The sequence below is a fragment of the Ambystoma mexicanum genome, chromosome 4q, assembly GCF_040938575.1.
Source record: "Ambystoma mexicanum isolate Mex_15411 chromosome 4q, UKY_AmexF1_1, whole genome shotgun sequence".
NCBI lineage: Eukaryota > Metazoa > Chordata > Amphibia > Caudata > Ambystomatidae > Ambystoma > Ambystoma mexicanum.
The window spans coordinates 1,251,573,053-1,251,589,395 of record NC_090928.1 but is presented as its reverse complement, the minus strand read 5'-3'; the positions used below and the strand labels follow the sequence as shown (position 1 = coordinate 1,251,589,395).

General features: G+C 47.6%; 1 protein-coding gene across 1 annotated transcript in view; it reads left to right on the top strand.

Annotated features, from left to right (window-relative positions):
• The window catches only part of GTPBP2 (GTP binding protein 2), a 277,964-nt gene that overhangs the window by 129,053 nt on the left and 132,568 nt on the right, over positions 1–16,343 (top strand). Inside the window, exons 3-4 of the mRNA XM_069608834.1 lie at positions 3,536–3,720; positions 8,834–8,942. Of these exons, the coding sequence (XP_069464935.1) occupies positions 3,536–3,720; positions 8,834–8,942 (294 nt within the window). The remainder of the gene's footprint in view (positions 1–3,535; positions 3,721–8,833; positions 8,943–16,343) is intronic.

Here is a 16,343-nt window from a genome sequence, read left to right as displayed (position 1 = left end):
GGTTAGTGGAAACATAGAAAACTATACAACATATGCTACTAGATTGTATAGCGCTATCAGATTGTATTTTGATAAATTTGATTTACCAAATTGACTTGGTAAATCATATGAATTTCTAGAATTATTTATTAAATGCAATAAGTACCCTCTTTTGCGTTGTATTTACACAAATTGAGTTCTAAGAATTGTCTGGGAACAAACCCGTTGCTGGAGCATTTTATATATCGGTCTCTGCCTGAGGTCCACCCACACCAGGGTGCTGGGCCCAGTCCTGAAGACTCCCTTTGTTGTCTGCCGGGGAAGGCTTGGCAACTTCCCCGAGGAACGGGGCATACCTCGCGGTATGCCCTTCAAGGGAAGCTCTGCCATCAGTGGGGCATTGTGCCATTGGCATAATGACTGGAGTCTCTTTGATGACAGGAGTGGTTGGCGTATAGGTGTGCATATGAGAAGATCTGTTGTCAGAGGAAGGATTTTGCCATCTTGGAAATGTTTAGGCGCCACGCCTCCCCACCTCCCCCCTGCACTAGCTGTGATTGGCCCTTTATGGAAGTTTTGACCAATCCACAGTGGTCAAACGATTATAGAATGGAGGACTCGCACTCGCTCTTTCTTCACTGGAACTTTATTGGGGTAAAGTCTTCCTAAAGCCCTCTGCCTCTGGGGTGAAGATAAAAATGTCCAATAAGGGAGAGGACCGCCCTACTCCCAAGTGGAATATTTGAAGTGTCCTGCTGTTGGAAACGGCCTGCCTGCTACTTGGACCGTGGTACCCAAGACTCTGAAGTGGCAAACCTTCAAATGTCCCTGGCAAAACTCCTTGCTGGGAAGGGCAGAAGACTGACCTGCCTTTCCTCGGGAGACCCAGTGCAGGGCTTTGCTACACACCATGTACCTGCTGCTTGGACACCAGTCCCCAGGACTCTGCCAGCCAAGAAGGCTGTCCTAGACACTTGCAAGGTTTGCCACTCGGCAGACAAAAATTACTCTTCCCTTCTCAGAGATCCTGGAAAGGGTTTCACAGCACCCCAGGAAGAAAGGAAGTCTTTGGCTCTCTCTGGCCCTCTCTACAGCTTGTAACCACCTTGTGCTTGGCAGGTACGCCAACCCAAACATCACCTGCCTGTCCCTAAGCTTGTTCGAGCCAAGTACCATTTCTGTTTGTTGAATTGCACTGCGTTGCTGAATCCCATCACATCAGCACAATCTCCTATAACCTGATTTGATGCTCCAGAAAGTGCCCAGAAGCGCTGATCAACGCCGTTGTCTCAGATAAAACCATGCCAATCGAAGAGTACCACTGTAGATGTCTTCTATGAGCCCAGTGACAATTAAGGCCCCACTCATTAACTTTTTAAAAAACCTATATACTTAAACTTGAATATTTCTGCAAAAGCAGTTGACCAGCTTACCCCCGTATTCTAACCCAGGCTGCCCCTTTCAACTAAGAGTGCATATTCTGTGTATTTCTTTACCGAGTGGTGGGGGCTGAGGGGTGGTGTTCGCGTTTCTTTATCCTTGCCCTTTTAGTTTGATTAAAGCCTTGCATTTTTATAGAACCTTGTGTATGCCTCTTATTTTCGTACCAGAGTATTCTTGTTTTGGATGCTTCCTTGCTGGCTCACACCCCCCTTGAAGAGTGTTTCCTGCCCTCGGCCCATGATATAATATGATGCTACGGTAAAGGGGAGAAAGGGGTTTGCCATTTGTGTCGGGCCTGTCACTTTTGAGATCAGCGCAGTGAGTAGTAGTGTGTGGCTGAGTAGTACTTTAGAAGCCGCTGCTCATCACTGAACTCCTGCAGCGTAGTAGTCCTTTCGCCACACCATGCTCGTGCATTTCCTCTTAGTACAATCTCGGTTTTGTATTAAAGCCCCGTTCTGTGCAATCTCCTTTTATTGGCTGCCCTCTACCCTTTTAGGGGTTCTTGGGGCTGTCTGGTCACAATGTAATCTCTTGCCAGTGTGTTTTCCTCAATCCTGACTGAAAATGTCTGTTTAAAAAATAAATCGATTTGAGTAAGACCGCTCAGTTGCTCAGAGGTCTGTCTATAATAACCTGTTATGCCCCTAGATGCCCAGAAATGGGCGCAGGTGCTGACGGGCATGGCGCAGCCGGAAGAGGGTGTTTGGTTTATGTGAGGTGGGGTGGGGTTTGTTTGTGACTGTGAAGGGTGGGAGAGGGCTGGAGAGTGGGTAAATGTGACTGTTTGCATATTTGTGTCTGTGGTGGGGGGTTGAGGTGGAATGCTTGAGCGGAGAAGTGAGGATGCATTCAAGGTGAAGGTGCTGGGGGGGAGGGTGAAACCCCAATTTCTAAATACAATGCTGGTTAGGGCAGGGCAATGGCTTCCCGGGGAGCTAAAGGGAAACCCCCCCCCCCCTAAAAGTGTTTCTGCTTTTGAAGGCCTAAATCAATCTGTGTGAGGCCTTCACAGCTAAAGGGGGAAACCCCCCTAAAAGTGTTTCTGCTTTTGAAGGCCTAAATCAATCTTTGTGAGGCCTTCAGTGCAGAAATATTACATGGAACAGTTCGCTGCCCACGATTGCTCTGGTTGTAAAGGAAGACGCTTGCGTTCTCCAGAGGTGTAGACTGGGCAGGGTGTGAGCGGACATGGCAGACCCACAATCTGTAAATGCCCACACTGCAGTCAGTGTAGGCATTTACAGATGTTCATGTCACTGCAGTGCGCCCATCTACATTACCCCCAGGTCCCACTTGTTGGACAATCCTGGCTATGCCTCTGGTGTTCTAGTTCACATTCACCCACACTCACCACACACACTGCATCATCTCCAGATAATTGGGACGAATATGCTTGCATGCACAGCTGACCAGACCCGCCAAGGGTTTGGTGGTGGACCAGGAGGAGTTGAGCGTGCTTGGGGAAGGTGTTCTGAGCAGGTCACTATGGAGTCTATGCTCTCCAGATGGTGATTCTGACTGCACTGGCTTGCCCCATTTGATGAACCAAAATAGAATTACTCCATCTAGGGACTGTCGGCATAAATAACTATTGCAGAGGAGAAGCTTCTGAATCAAAGATTTCGAAATGCAACTTAAGCCGAATCCATCTCCAGTGAGCTGTAGCCCCTATGCCCCTGAAAAGAAAAGTTTTAATGTTTTTACAGAAATAAAATGTTGCTCTCAAGAATGCGATTTATCGCTAGCAAGATTGACAAAATTCATGATCAAACGAGTCACCATGATAATTTGTTTCACAATGGGCGCATTCACCAAACGTTTCCATCCTTTTCCCCTTTCTTTAAAAACAAAAAAAAAGAAAAAGAAAAAAAGCTTTGCAGAGCATGTGGAATTTGCCTGACTTTCCAGATCAGGGAGTTCTGCTTTGATGACGTTGTCCTTTACTAGTAGGCATGCGTCCAGTTCAATGGGTCGAATGTAAGACGTTTGTTTCAACTTGGGTTGTAGGTACATGGCAATTGTTTAATAGACCTGGTCAGTAATGAGAATGTGTTTTAGTCGGAGAATGAACTAGTGGCTTCTCTGACGTTCTAATGTCTCTCCCCTACAGCTGAAACTGGTGAATCCCTCTCAGTACCGCTTCGAGCACTTGGTGACGCAGATGAAGTGGCGCCTGCAAGAAGGCCGGGGTGAGGCAGTCTATCAGATTGGTGTGGAGGACAACGGGCTACTGGTGGGGCTCCCTGAGGAGGAAATGCGGGCATCACTGAAGACACTTCGCAGAATGGCAGAGAAGTAACTCTTTTATGTCTTTTCTACGACTACTGACTGCCTTGTGTGGTTCCCTGCTCCTTTTATGTAAAGGCAATATCTGACGAGAAGTCTTCACCCTCATGGATGAGCTAGACCCCCCCCACCCCCCACTGTGAACCAGATACTCCAGTTTGGCTTAAAACTGTGTGCCTTAAGAGCGTGTTTCCCTTTTGCTTGTTTACTCCAGCGTTTGAGGTCTACGTTTCTTGTACTTGGCTTTAGTAAAAGGTCCGCGTCTTCAGTGCTGGGTATTCTCCAGCATGGGGTCGGGCATGGATTCACATGCTCATGAATATTCCCTGTTGTCGGGCTGCGAATCCTTGGTAAAAGAAAGTTTCACTTTCACTTAAACTATTTCTCCGCTTAACCAATCCCTGTACTCTGGGTCATACTGCCCCCATCCAATGGCAGTCCTCTCCCTAGGCTCCACCCCTGGTGGCCATCTTCAGATTTTTACTGCGTGCTTCAGTTTTGGGAGTCCTCAAGTTGCTCTTAGCAAACTTCCTTTTTGCAAACTTTTTCCAGAATAGTCAACGGTTTTGCTTTATCGTCTTGGACGAAGGACAGGCAGCGGTGCTCCGCTACCGGTGGAGATTTTCATCCAACGTTGGATCGTCGAAGTTTCGAGAAGGCCCAGCCTGACTTTCAGCATGACTGAAGAGAAGAAGGAAAGTCGAAGCCTCTTCAAGCTCTGCACAAAGTGTGGATTAAGAAACGTTTTTGTGGAGGATCTGCACCACATACTGCCTGCATCCGGATCACGATGGAGAGAAATCCAAAAAAGACTGCTACAGCAGACTGTCAGCATGGTTCAAGTCGAGCAAGGCCACTGACCCTGCCTCTTGGCAGGGTCAAGCCTCATCCAGGACCGACCGGTCCGAGGAGCGTTCTCCCTCTGGGAGGAGGTTGAGATTCTTTGAGGATGCCCCGCTCGCAGGAGTCCAAGAGAAGGCTGAGCTCTGCTCCGCTGTTTTTGCCGTTGATGCAGGTGCCTATTCGGACAAAAGGCACAAACGTCCACAGTGAGCTTGCCAACGAAAGGAGCATCTTCGAAAAAGTAACTGAACCAGTCCAAACTCTGTGTCTGCAGATAAACCGACCAGTTGGGGGAGGACTAGTCGAAGCTAGTTAAGACTTTGCACCATGCCAAGTCAACTGAGTCGACAACTGCACTCTTGACGAAAGCAGCCTCAAGCACTTTGTCAAATAAGTCAGTGACGGCTCTGAAAGAGAGTGGGTCCAGAAAAGAGGTGGCTATTGCTCCACGGGGGTCCTTGCCACCAAGGCGAGATGCGCCTGCGAAGACGGCGGCGAAGGAGCCAGGGAAAGACCAGGCAACCACCCTGGCCAGGCAAACCTCCTGAGAGGGAAACGGTCCCACCTGTGGAACCTCCCAGGTACGTGGACCAGTAGGCTGCTTTGGATAGGCTGGAGCAGATCTACTTGAGTACCGACGAGTGAGAATGATCCGCATGATTGATGCGGCTCAGATCACGAAGGGGGATCTGGAGGAGGAGGACCTCAGTCCCCTGTGCGGAAGAGGAGACGCGTCAGCCCAGATCCCACTCCTCTGGCTCAGTTCATCCCTAGACGTAGGGATGTCTCTGGACATTCTATCTACCCTACACGCTGGTCACCGGAATCCAGCAAAGAATCCCTCCATCAGGGCCTACAACTCCGTGAGAGGCGCCGAGCTTCAACTTTGATTCGAAAGAAAACAGGGGGTTGGAGGCCGATTCTGGATCTACGTTATCTAAACAAGTACTTGAAGTCCCAAGTTCTGAATGGTCGCGTTGCAACATGTTTTGGGCCATCTGGAACAAGGCGATTTTCTGACGATGTTGGACCTGGAGGACGCCTACTTCCACATACCCATTCACAAGAAGCACTGCAAGTTCCTACGATTCGTAGTTAAAGTTCAGCCCTACTAGTTCAAGGCTCTGCCCTTCAGCCTGAAGTCAGCACCAAGTGTATTAAGTGCCTGGCCCCGGTGGAGGCACATCTTCATCTGCAAGGCATCCACGTATACCCCTACCTGGACGACTGGCTGGTGCGTTTCCACTCTGAATCTCTGGCAAGCGAGCGCAAGTTGAATACTGTGCGTCTGCTGATGGCGTTTGGGTTCTCCATAAACTATCCAAAGTCTTACTTGAAGCCATCTCTGGACGCTTTATTCCTAGGTGCACTACTCAACAGTGACGTGTTTGGCGTTGCCTTCGGACGAGAGGGTGAGAACCATACAAGGCAAGGTGCAGCGCTTTTCATCGGCCCAGACAGCAGTGCGCTCCACGTCGCTTCTGAGCATGTTGTCCTCCTGCATCAGCCTCGTTTGCCTCTGCAGACTGCGCATGAGACCTTCATGAGTTCCTGGATGCAAGTATCTGGGAACTTTACGGACAAGATCTCCCTCAACGAGGAGCTCCGTTACTCGATACAGTGGTGGGGTGTTCGGCAGCATCTCATCCAGGCAGCTCTGTTTCAGGTTCCTCCTTACTAGGAGACGGTCACCACAGACACCTCTCTGGAGGGTTCGGGGGCCAACACCGGACAGTTGATGCCAGAGGCCTCTTGCAACCTGAATAATAGGACCTCCACATCAACTTCCTGGAACTTAGAGCCGTATTCTGGGCCCTCAAGTCTTTTTTTTTTTTCTGCCGTCATTGAAGAGCAAGGGGTTGAGAATCTTCAGGCAACACCACCATGTTCTGCATCAGAAAATGAAGGGGTGGGGAAAGAGTCCTCACTGGCGCGCTCCAAAGAGGTCCAGGACTTGTGGTGATGGGCCATTCGTCAAGGCATGTTCCTCGTTCGTTTCACCTGGCGCGAGTCAAGAACACCATTGTGGACTTGCTCAGCAGGGAACTGCGTTCTTGCCACGCGTGTGAGCTTCGCCAGGACCAGGTGGATCTTCCTTTCGGCTAATGGGGCCGTCCCCAGGTCGATATCTTTGCAATGGCTGTGAACACCAAGTGCCATAGGCTCGCCAGCAGGTTCCCTCAACTGAGAAGCATAGGGGATACGTTCTTGTTCTCATGGGGATGGACGGTGCCAGTACGCGTTTCCCCTCCTGTTACGTGTGATCATCACTCAGACAGGGCCACTGCAGGATGATGCTCATCGCCCCAGTGTGGCTGAGACAAACTAGTACCCGGACCTGCTGCGTCTGTTGGTGGCCCCGTTCATCAAGCTACCACTGTCCCCGGACCTTCTCGCCATGGAAGTGGGGGGGTGATTCTGCATTATGTCCCTGAACCTGAGGGCATGGCTCCTGCAACCATAGAGTTTGGGGTTATGCTCTAACTAATGTAAGGACATTCTGGCCATGGCTATGGCCAGAGCCTCGTCAACTTTGAAGTGATACGGTATTCATGGAAACGCTTCTCTGTGCTTTGCAGGAACGGAAGATTATCCCGCTGCTGGTCAGGGCACCTCAATTTCTGCCATACTTGCTTTCCTTGGCCAAAGCGGGACTGGCTTATGCCTCTATCAAGGTGCATCCGCAGCCATATCCAGGTCGCCAGGCAGACCTTCGCTGTCGTCTCAGACTTGTCAAGGTGTTCCTCAACGAACTCTTCAGGACTTTGCTTCCGGTGAAGGATTCCCCCCCTCCACCCTACCCCCGGCTTGGGAGCTCAATGTGGTGCTAACTAAGCTTATGGGAGCGCCTGTCTAACCTATGCATCCGGTCCCGTTAAAGTTTCTCTCGTGGAAGACCGCTTTCCTCATGGCGATCACCTCGGCCAGGAGTGTTGGGGAGATTCAGGCCCAGTCTTGCATGCAGCCTTACTTGTCTGTCCACATCTCAAGGGTGGTACTGCGTACACACCCCACCTTCATGCCAAAGGTGCCTTTGGAATTCCACTTCGATAGTCTTTGGTGTTACCCGTCTTCTTCCCAAATCCCTCATCGCCAGCAGAAAGGGCCTTGCATAAACTTGATGTTGCTAGTGCCTTGAAGTTCTACGTGACACGTGCTAAGAATTTTCAGAATACTTCTCACTTGTTTGCCAACTTTGGACCTCTAATTCAAGGAAAGGCCTTATTGAAGGCTTCCACCTCCAGGTGGCTGTCCGGCTGCATCATGCACTGTCATCGACTGGCGAGCAGGCTGCTGCCAGCCCGGCCGAGAGCCCATTCCATGAGTCCTCACAGGAAGACGGCATTTCTCTTTGGTGTGCCTCTGCTTGACATCTGCAGGGCTGCTATGTGGCGGTCCACGCACACCTTCACAAGGTTCTACTGCGTCGACCGGGAATCCAGAGAGGAGTCCAGGGTTGGCCAAGCAGTGCTACACAACCTGTCCGTTTGAGGTGAGACTGGTCTGGAGGTAAGAATGTATTGCTTCTGTTGAGCCTTGCCACCTCCTGTGGTTGTGTAATGTTGTACTGCTATGTATTCGTTATTCATGAGCATGTGAATCCATGCCAGACCCCCTGCTGGAGAAGGTTTAAGTTACTTAACTGTATCTATTGTCCTCCAGCATGGGTCCGGCATGGATTCACAAATGCGAACCCTCCCTCTGTCCCCTCTGCGGCTCTACTTGGTCATACTGCCACTTTACGTGTTTACCAAATCTGAAGATGGCTGCCAAAGGAGGAGCTTAGGGAGAGGACTGTCATTGGATGGGGGCAGTATGACCCAGAGAACAGTGATTGGTGTATAGGAGAAATACAGTTTTTAAGTGAAAGTGAAACTTTTTTCTTTTACCAGGGATTCCCAGCCTGATGACTGGGAATATTCAGGAGCATGTGCACCCATGCCAGACCCATGCTGGAGAACAATAGTTACAGGTAAGTAGCTTAAACCTTATTTGACCTGATAGAGACGGGGCAGTGTAACATAAGAAATGTATATGTTTCAGTATATTGGTGTAGTGTATTTTCTAGAAATAAGCAAGTGGACTAATTGTATCTTTGCGTTAGCCTGCTACCCGTACCCGAGAGTTGAGCTTTGTCGTGCTGTTTGTTCCCTTCCTGTCGGGTGTTGGCAGCTTTTTAAGGTCGGTGGTCCTAGATCCCTCAACAGAGGGTTATAAGAAAGCTGTCATTCATTACTCCTGATCTGCTGCCAACGGTAACTTGCGCTCTTCCTTTCAGAGTTGGTGCTGACATCACAGTTCTGCGGGAACGTGAGGTAGATTACGACAGTGACATCCCAAGGAAAATAACAGAGGTTCTTGTCCGGAAAGTTCCTGACAACCAGCAGGTATTTCTTTACTTTCTTTTTGGCCTCCAGTCTACTCTGCTAATCTCCCATTGGCTTCACTTTCAAACGGCGCCCTTTTCCACACTGCCCAATCTACACAAGTCACAGGACTTTGACGCGCTGTACAGTGGCAGTCTAGCTCGTTGGACTGCCGTGGTGGAAAAACACGCTTTTGAAGGCTGCGTTTTCGACTTATTTAACTTTTCTAGTTGAGATGAAAACGCTGAGCTGTGCAATGTTTATTTGCTCTCATTGTTGACTTCTCGAATTGCAGTCGTTATGCCCTCTGGGTGTCACTACTACAGTGCATAATGGGTGTTCTGCATAGGAGATGCTGGGAAACGTTTGGCTTTTATTTTTATTTTACAAGTCTACAGCACAGTTACATTGTGGATTTGTCCTCCATTTTCCAGCTCAGCTGTCTGGCTGCAGTGATGTTCCTGCAATACGTTTCTACTGCTTCAGCCTTGTTTAGATACTGATGGCAGCAAAAATCACCTCTATGTTGGGATAGAAACGATTAGTGGTGGAATTATATGTAAATGTTTCTTTTCATGATTGTATATTTTTATGCCATGAACTGGTGATTTACAGTCAAATGCAACATTTTTCTGTACTGTTGTTGAAGCCAAATGGCCTCTAGGCGCTTGGGCTCCAGTGCGCTGATGGGTGGGTAACCGGCAGAGGGCGCTTGAGGATCTTCATGCAAGTGCTTTCTCCTCATATTTTCCATGTGCTCAAAGCCTGGAGTGACTCTACAGACACTACAATCAGGAGTAACACTTTCAAGTTGCCAGACATGAAATCACTCAGCCCCTGAATTCTTCACATGCATGCCATTTCTTGCTCGCCATTGGCTAGTGGCGAATGCAAACGTTGAATCTCTAACATTCCCTTTTCCCCTCTTCGGGCACAAGAGCTGTTGAGGACTGCCATTGACGGTGCAGCCCTTCTAGCTGCGATTTTAGTTTTGAAGCACTGTATTGACCATATCCCAAACTTACTAGTACAGGAGATTTTCATTTGTGTCCAGCTAGACCGAATTTTGTCATAGGTTGTCTCTGTATTCTAACGGCAGGTGTGTTGAGGCAAGTCTGGGGTTTCTGTGCGAAACCGTTGTGACCAGCTAGCCCGAATTTTACATAGTCGTAGCTGCATTTCTAGAGTGAGTGATTGCGTGGATGGATAGTCATTCCTGTGGTGGATGTCCACTGAAGTGGTGCGTTTACACATACCTTAACCCGGATAAAGCTTATCTTTGATGTTGCTGTCATCCGATCTTCAATGGCGGAGAAAAAGACAACTAGCCTCATAGACATTTTTGGGCTCTGGGCAGCCTACACTACTAGGCTACCAAATGCAGTAGACTGGGTACGAGGAACATTTTGTTGGAGGGGCAGACAGGCTACCATAGAAACTAGACTAGTGGGAATGTCTGATTGCAATAGACTGGCTACTTTTATAGCCTGACTACATATCACCCATGTTCTACAAATGCTATCCAAAGCAGTCTAATTAGCACGTTTCAAAGGATGTCTGCTTGTAACCGCTGTGCAATAGAATGGCTAATGGCTGCAATGGAGGGTTACCAATATAAATCGAGGAGGGAAGATCCCAGCCAGGAGGATGCAACTTAATTAAAAGATCACAGCAGTGGTAGCGCATCCAGCTTCAAGACGACCCAGCAGGCACAATTCACCTAGGATTAAGAGAGCACAGGAGGGAAGATGCACCTCATGGGAGAAACAACTAGATTTGAAACATTGCAGTAGTGGGAGAGACGCCTGTTAGGAAAGATTTCTCTTACTGCACCTTTCCTTCCATCTTTATGGACCCCCAAACATTTTATTTTTGATGCTGAACTGCTCTTTTTGCAGTACTGCAAAGCCTTAAGCTTCATTGCACTGGCTTTTGCTCATCTGTTATGGGCAAACTGACGTGTCCTTCAGGCTGTCAGTATTGGGGAAACATTGTTTCCCTTAGACATGGTACTACTTTTGGATCATTTGTGGTAACCTTTATCATTGTATAGTGCAGCTTACACTGCAGTACAATGGGTTACACTTTTTGTTTTGTCCTACACTAACACTCCGAGGATTTTTGGTTACTCTGGGTGTGCTGAAAGGATAAGCTGGTGGCAACAGTGACTCCCCCCCCCCCCCCCATTTTTTTGTGACTTTTCGTTTTAGCCTTACCGTGTTTACCAAGTTTGGCTACTAACTGTGGCTAGTGTCCAAACATGGCACATGGCCAAGCCACATGGTTTTTCGCTTTGGCCATCTTGTCTTGTAGCGTTCTTCCTGGTCTGTGAGGCCAGGGAAATCCTTATAAGGACTTCCAGTGTCCGGGAAAGCAGTAGCTGTTGGCGGGCTACTGGAGGGCTGTGTGTGTGTTTGATGGCAGGCTGTGGGTTGGGGCTGTCTGGTCCCAATATGTAAACTGGTGTCAGTATATCCGAGTCATATGCATGAGTGTTCCCACCAGTTGTCCCGATTGGACCCCTGGAAGGGTGTATATGTGTGGGGGCTACATCTGTCATTGGCTAGTGAGGGCAGCTGCTCTTACCTGGCTTTTGGGTTAAGTAGGGACCCTTGCACTTACTCTTCAGAGATCCTGGAGCAGAAGCCTGAAGGAACCAAGACTTCTATCCAGATGTGAGACCTGCAAAGAAACCAGAGATCTGTCGGAAGGAGGCCTGGCTACCAACTCTGCTACTGTCCTGAAGAAGCCCTGTCTTACTATTGATCTTCAGAAGTCCTGCGAAGGACCTGCGACCTTGAGAGTGGAGTTCTGTTCGGTACACTGTAAAGAGCCTTCGGAAGTGTCCGGGGACGTCCTGTGTCTGACCAGCTCCGAATTTGGGCTACCGTGCTGCCGACGTCACTGTTCCGAGTTTTGACGTGGAACTTTGGGGATCCTCAGCTTGCCCTACAAGACTCACCTCTGCAAAATGACGGCGTCCTAGAATCATGTGGGCCCGAGATGGGAGGGAAATTCTGACCACAGCAGTTGAGTCCCTTTGTTTGAATCGCCATGCTCACCGTCCTAAATCGCTTACCTGGTATGAATCTGGTACTGAGACGGGTATTGCATCGAGTTTTTCTGCATTCTTCTTAAACGAGTCCTTGCAGCAGTGAAAGATGCTAGACTTCTGAAAGTCGGGGCTACTTCTGTTAGGTAGTTTAACTTGGACTCTGACAATTGGAACCCTTCACTGGACCCCAGACACCCTACCTACCTGGATTTTCTCCTGCTTTACAGATTCTGTGGAACTATACCAGAACTATTGGGGGGGGAAAAGGCCCCAGACAACTTGGGGCTGGCCTTTTAAGTTGGGGATCATTCTCTGAGGACCTAAAGTGCATAATATAACCTTAAGTTTCCTTTCCTTTGCAGGAGTTTGTGTGTATATATAATGCCCTCTGATAAGTGAATGTATAGATGTATTATCTAGTGTGGTGCGATAACTCTAACTTTCCAGTAGTCATTCTTTTATAGTGTGTTTGGCCAATAAATAACTGTATTTTTATACATTCTGACTAAGTGTAATCTGTGATTGCCATCGTGTTAACTCATTGTGGAAACTTTACACGCTTTCCATCTCTGAAGAAACGTAGCCTAGACCTCCTGTCACTGCTACCTGAACTGGTTTGGCTGCAGCCCCCCCAAGAGTTGTCCCTGTCACAATATACGTTTGCCTTCAATAAATAAATCCTATTACTCCTATGGACAATGTCCCCAAGGACAAACATTGGTGTACTAGCATCCAAAATGCCTTAGCCAATAAAATTGTCACCCTCCACATTACTCATTGCTAAGAAAAAAGCCGCCCTGAGCCCGACAAAAACCCATACCTCCCACCTAACTGACGCACCTAGCTCAGCTACCCAAAGTAGCCACGAACCCTTCAGATTCACCAAAATCTCCATTTTTGAAACTGAAAAAGGTGATCTTATCACTTGAGCCTTCTAACTGTCAAGGCGACAGTTGCCCAGCACGAGTTATTAAGGACGCAGCAAGAGACTTGGCACCCTTCATTTCGAAACTAATTAACGCGTCTTTCAGAACAAGCACGGTACCTGCTAACCTCAAAGAATCCTGGGTATTGACCCCGTTAAAAAAAAACACTCTTGACCCAGCTATCCCTACCAACTATAGGCCCATCACTCCGGTTTCATTCCTCCTTAAAATCATAGAGTAGCTTACCTCCAGATCCAAAACTATTTGGTGATGCACCAACTACTAGGATCTCGCCAATCCGGATTCAGACCACTTTATGGCACCGAAACGGCACTCATTGACCTTAAGGCACAAATCGACGAGTTGAAGGATAAAGGTAAAACGGCTATGCTCCTACTTCTTGAACTATCAGCGGCCTTTGAACTGGTGGACCATGCAGTGTTATGCAACCACTAAGCGTCTGCCGCCCACTTCTCAAGTGAAGCTATAGACTGGGTACAAGCCAACCGTACGATGAATGTTCTCCCCTTTAGCATCAGCGGACCCAATTCAAATCACCTGGGCGTCCCACAAGGTTCATGTCTCTCCCACCATGTACAATATCTTCACTAAGCCACTCTTCGACAGACTGGGGGTAACCTATACTAATTATGCAGATGACACAAAGATCCTCATACCACTTTCTGGCAACTTTGTAGAAGACTCAGCTCTAGTAAACAAGATCTACCTCCTCATTCAGGCATGGATGGCTCCCATGGCCTCTGCCTGAATGACGACAAAACAGAGATACTGATCCTGGGTTCCGACTCAACCTCAAAAAACTCAATCCTAACAACCGTGCCTTCAACATAGACGGCAACATAATTAAAGTAGCAACCGAGGTTAAAACATTCTACCTCGACTCCACTTTATCCCTTTAAAAAACAAGCTAATGCCCTTGCCTCATCCACAGCTTACACCTGCAAACGAATTAGATCCTGTAGACCCTACCTTTCCACAACCAATTGTATCACACTAGCCAATGCCCTAGTAATGTCTAAATTAGACTATTGTAACGCCCTCTACGCAGGCGCCAGTAAAACAGTCGTAAACAAATTGCAAATACTCCAGAATAATGCGCTGAGCAGCCTTAGACATACCCCGTAGAGCCCACATTTCTAACATCAGGAAAGGTTCATAGTGATAATGTCGAATTCAAAAAAGTCGAATACAAAAATGTCGGAAAAAAAATAGTCGTGTTTTTTATTATTTTTTTTATTTTTTTTTTTAAATGGGGGGGTTCCCCTCCCAGCCCCCTGTTTATTTTTACTACCCAAACCCAAAAAATATACAAATAAAAAAAACATTTTTTTTTTTCTTCGACCATTTTTTTCCGACTTTTTTGCAGTCGACATTATGACTGCACACCATCAGGAAAGACTACCAGTGGTTAAAAATTAGTGATAGTCGTCTTCAAGACACTATCCCTCACCTACAAAGGCCTGAATAACACTGCACCCCCCTACATTGCGGCTAGACTGACCAGAAAAACTACTTACCATACTAGAGCTTCTAACCTATTAAAGCTGCCCATGCCTGGAACGCATTACCCTCTGCACTAAGAGCTAATCTACCCTACACCAGATTCAGACGCAACGTGAAAAGTTGGCTTTGGACTAATGACGACCCACACTCAGCACTGAGGCACTAAGGCGGGAGTTACTACCTCCTTACTGCCCTGTTACTCTAAGTCCTTCCTATACCCTGTACTGTTGTATTGCTGTTCATGTTCTGTATGTTTCCTATACATGTAACCTAAGCTTAAGTATTCTTGTATCTGCTGCGCCCGGCTACCCCTGGGTTTGGAGCGCATTATCAAATAATAAACTAAACATCTGTCCACCCGGCCAGAGTATAGAAAATCAGTCCTAATGGCTAAATTTGAAGCACAGCAGTAAAGGTAGAAATGCCTACATTTGAGACACTGCAGCAGTGGGAAAAGCACCCAGATTTGTGAGAGAGCAGTAGTGTGGGAAAATGCATAGAAATTTAAACCGAGCAGTAAAGGGAGAAATGCCTAAATTTGACACACTGCACCTATTTACTAGATGACTAACATAGGTGGGTTATGTTATGGTAGGTTGTAGAGTGGTGGGTCTTTACTGGTGTACAGTAATGGCTGTACTCCCCGCTGTTGGGTATTGTGCAATAGCCAACATTTGACTTGACACACTTAAAATCGTACAAAAAAAATAATAAAACTAGAATACTTCAAGCAATTTACAAAATTCATATCAATAAAATCTTCACCTTAAAAAGATAAAAGAAAAAGGAGCAATACAACAATCTCAGCCTCCTGGCAATAGGATCCAACCTTAGGTATAAGTCTGAACTACACAGGTTGGTAGCGCAGTGGAGCAGCCAGGCTCATCTCAAGAGTGATCAATGTGAGCAGTAGAGTGGTTACACAAAGATTCAGTGACCATTATCCAAATGATCACTTAAACTCAAGATTTCTTGATAAAACAATTTTCAATGTATTTACCGGTCACATTATATAAGCCTTCTTTAGAAGGGAGCAATATTGTAGCAACACACAAATACCTTTCCAAATACACTCTTGGGGCCTCATTATGACTCTGGCGTAATGGCGGCCGCTAATGGTGGTCGACCCGTTAAACCCATTCCGTCTCATTACGAGATTCCCTTGCGGGACCCGATGTGGACGTCTGGTTTTACCAGGCGTCCTTACTGGGTCCCGCGAGGGGACCAGGGAGCTAACAACGGGCCGGTCGTAATCGGTCCGTTGTTGGCTCCCTGCACCCATTCCCATTGAGCCCTGTAGGGGCTCAAATGGGAATGGGGAAGGTGCCTTATTAAGGGCATGGCTACCGCCAAAGCTGTAATGAGGCCCTTAGTTTCTAAATCAGAAAGGACCCGTTGGGGATGCCACACACACTTCCTACACCCTCAGGTGACATCAATTGTGAGGACACTGTGGACATTGATATGCTACTGTTAGCATTTAGAAAAGCATGGAGAGGTGGCAAAGAAAAGGTTACTCGGAACAAACAAAGGATCACAATTCTTCTTAAGCAGACAAATACTTTCCAACCCTCCCCGGTGTCCGAGGAGAGCTGAGTGGAAACAAGCTAGGCCAAAGTCAATGGGCAAAAGTCTATGTAGCTGAAGCACTTCTTGCAGGTAAGTAGAAAAGTCTTTGCACAAGGTTTTCAAAGTCTTTAGTGAAGAAGAATCGATGTAGGGCCACAAGCTGTTAAGCCTGTGAAGAGTAGAAACAAATCTACAACAAGAGGTAAGTTCTCTTAGACTTTACAGTACCTTTAGTTAGAAGAAAAGCAGCAGATGACTTCTCTTCTGTGCATCTCTGCAGATCCTGGTGTTCCTAAGCCTCGGTCGTGGGGACAAGAGGGAGGACTCCTGCACTGCAATGGGATGGTT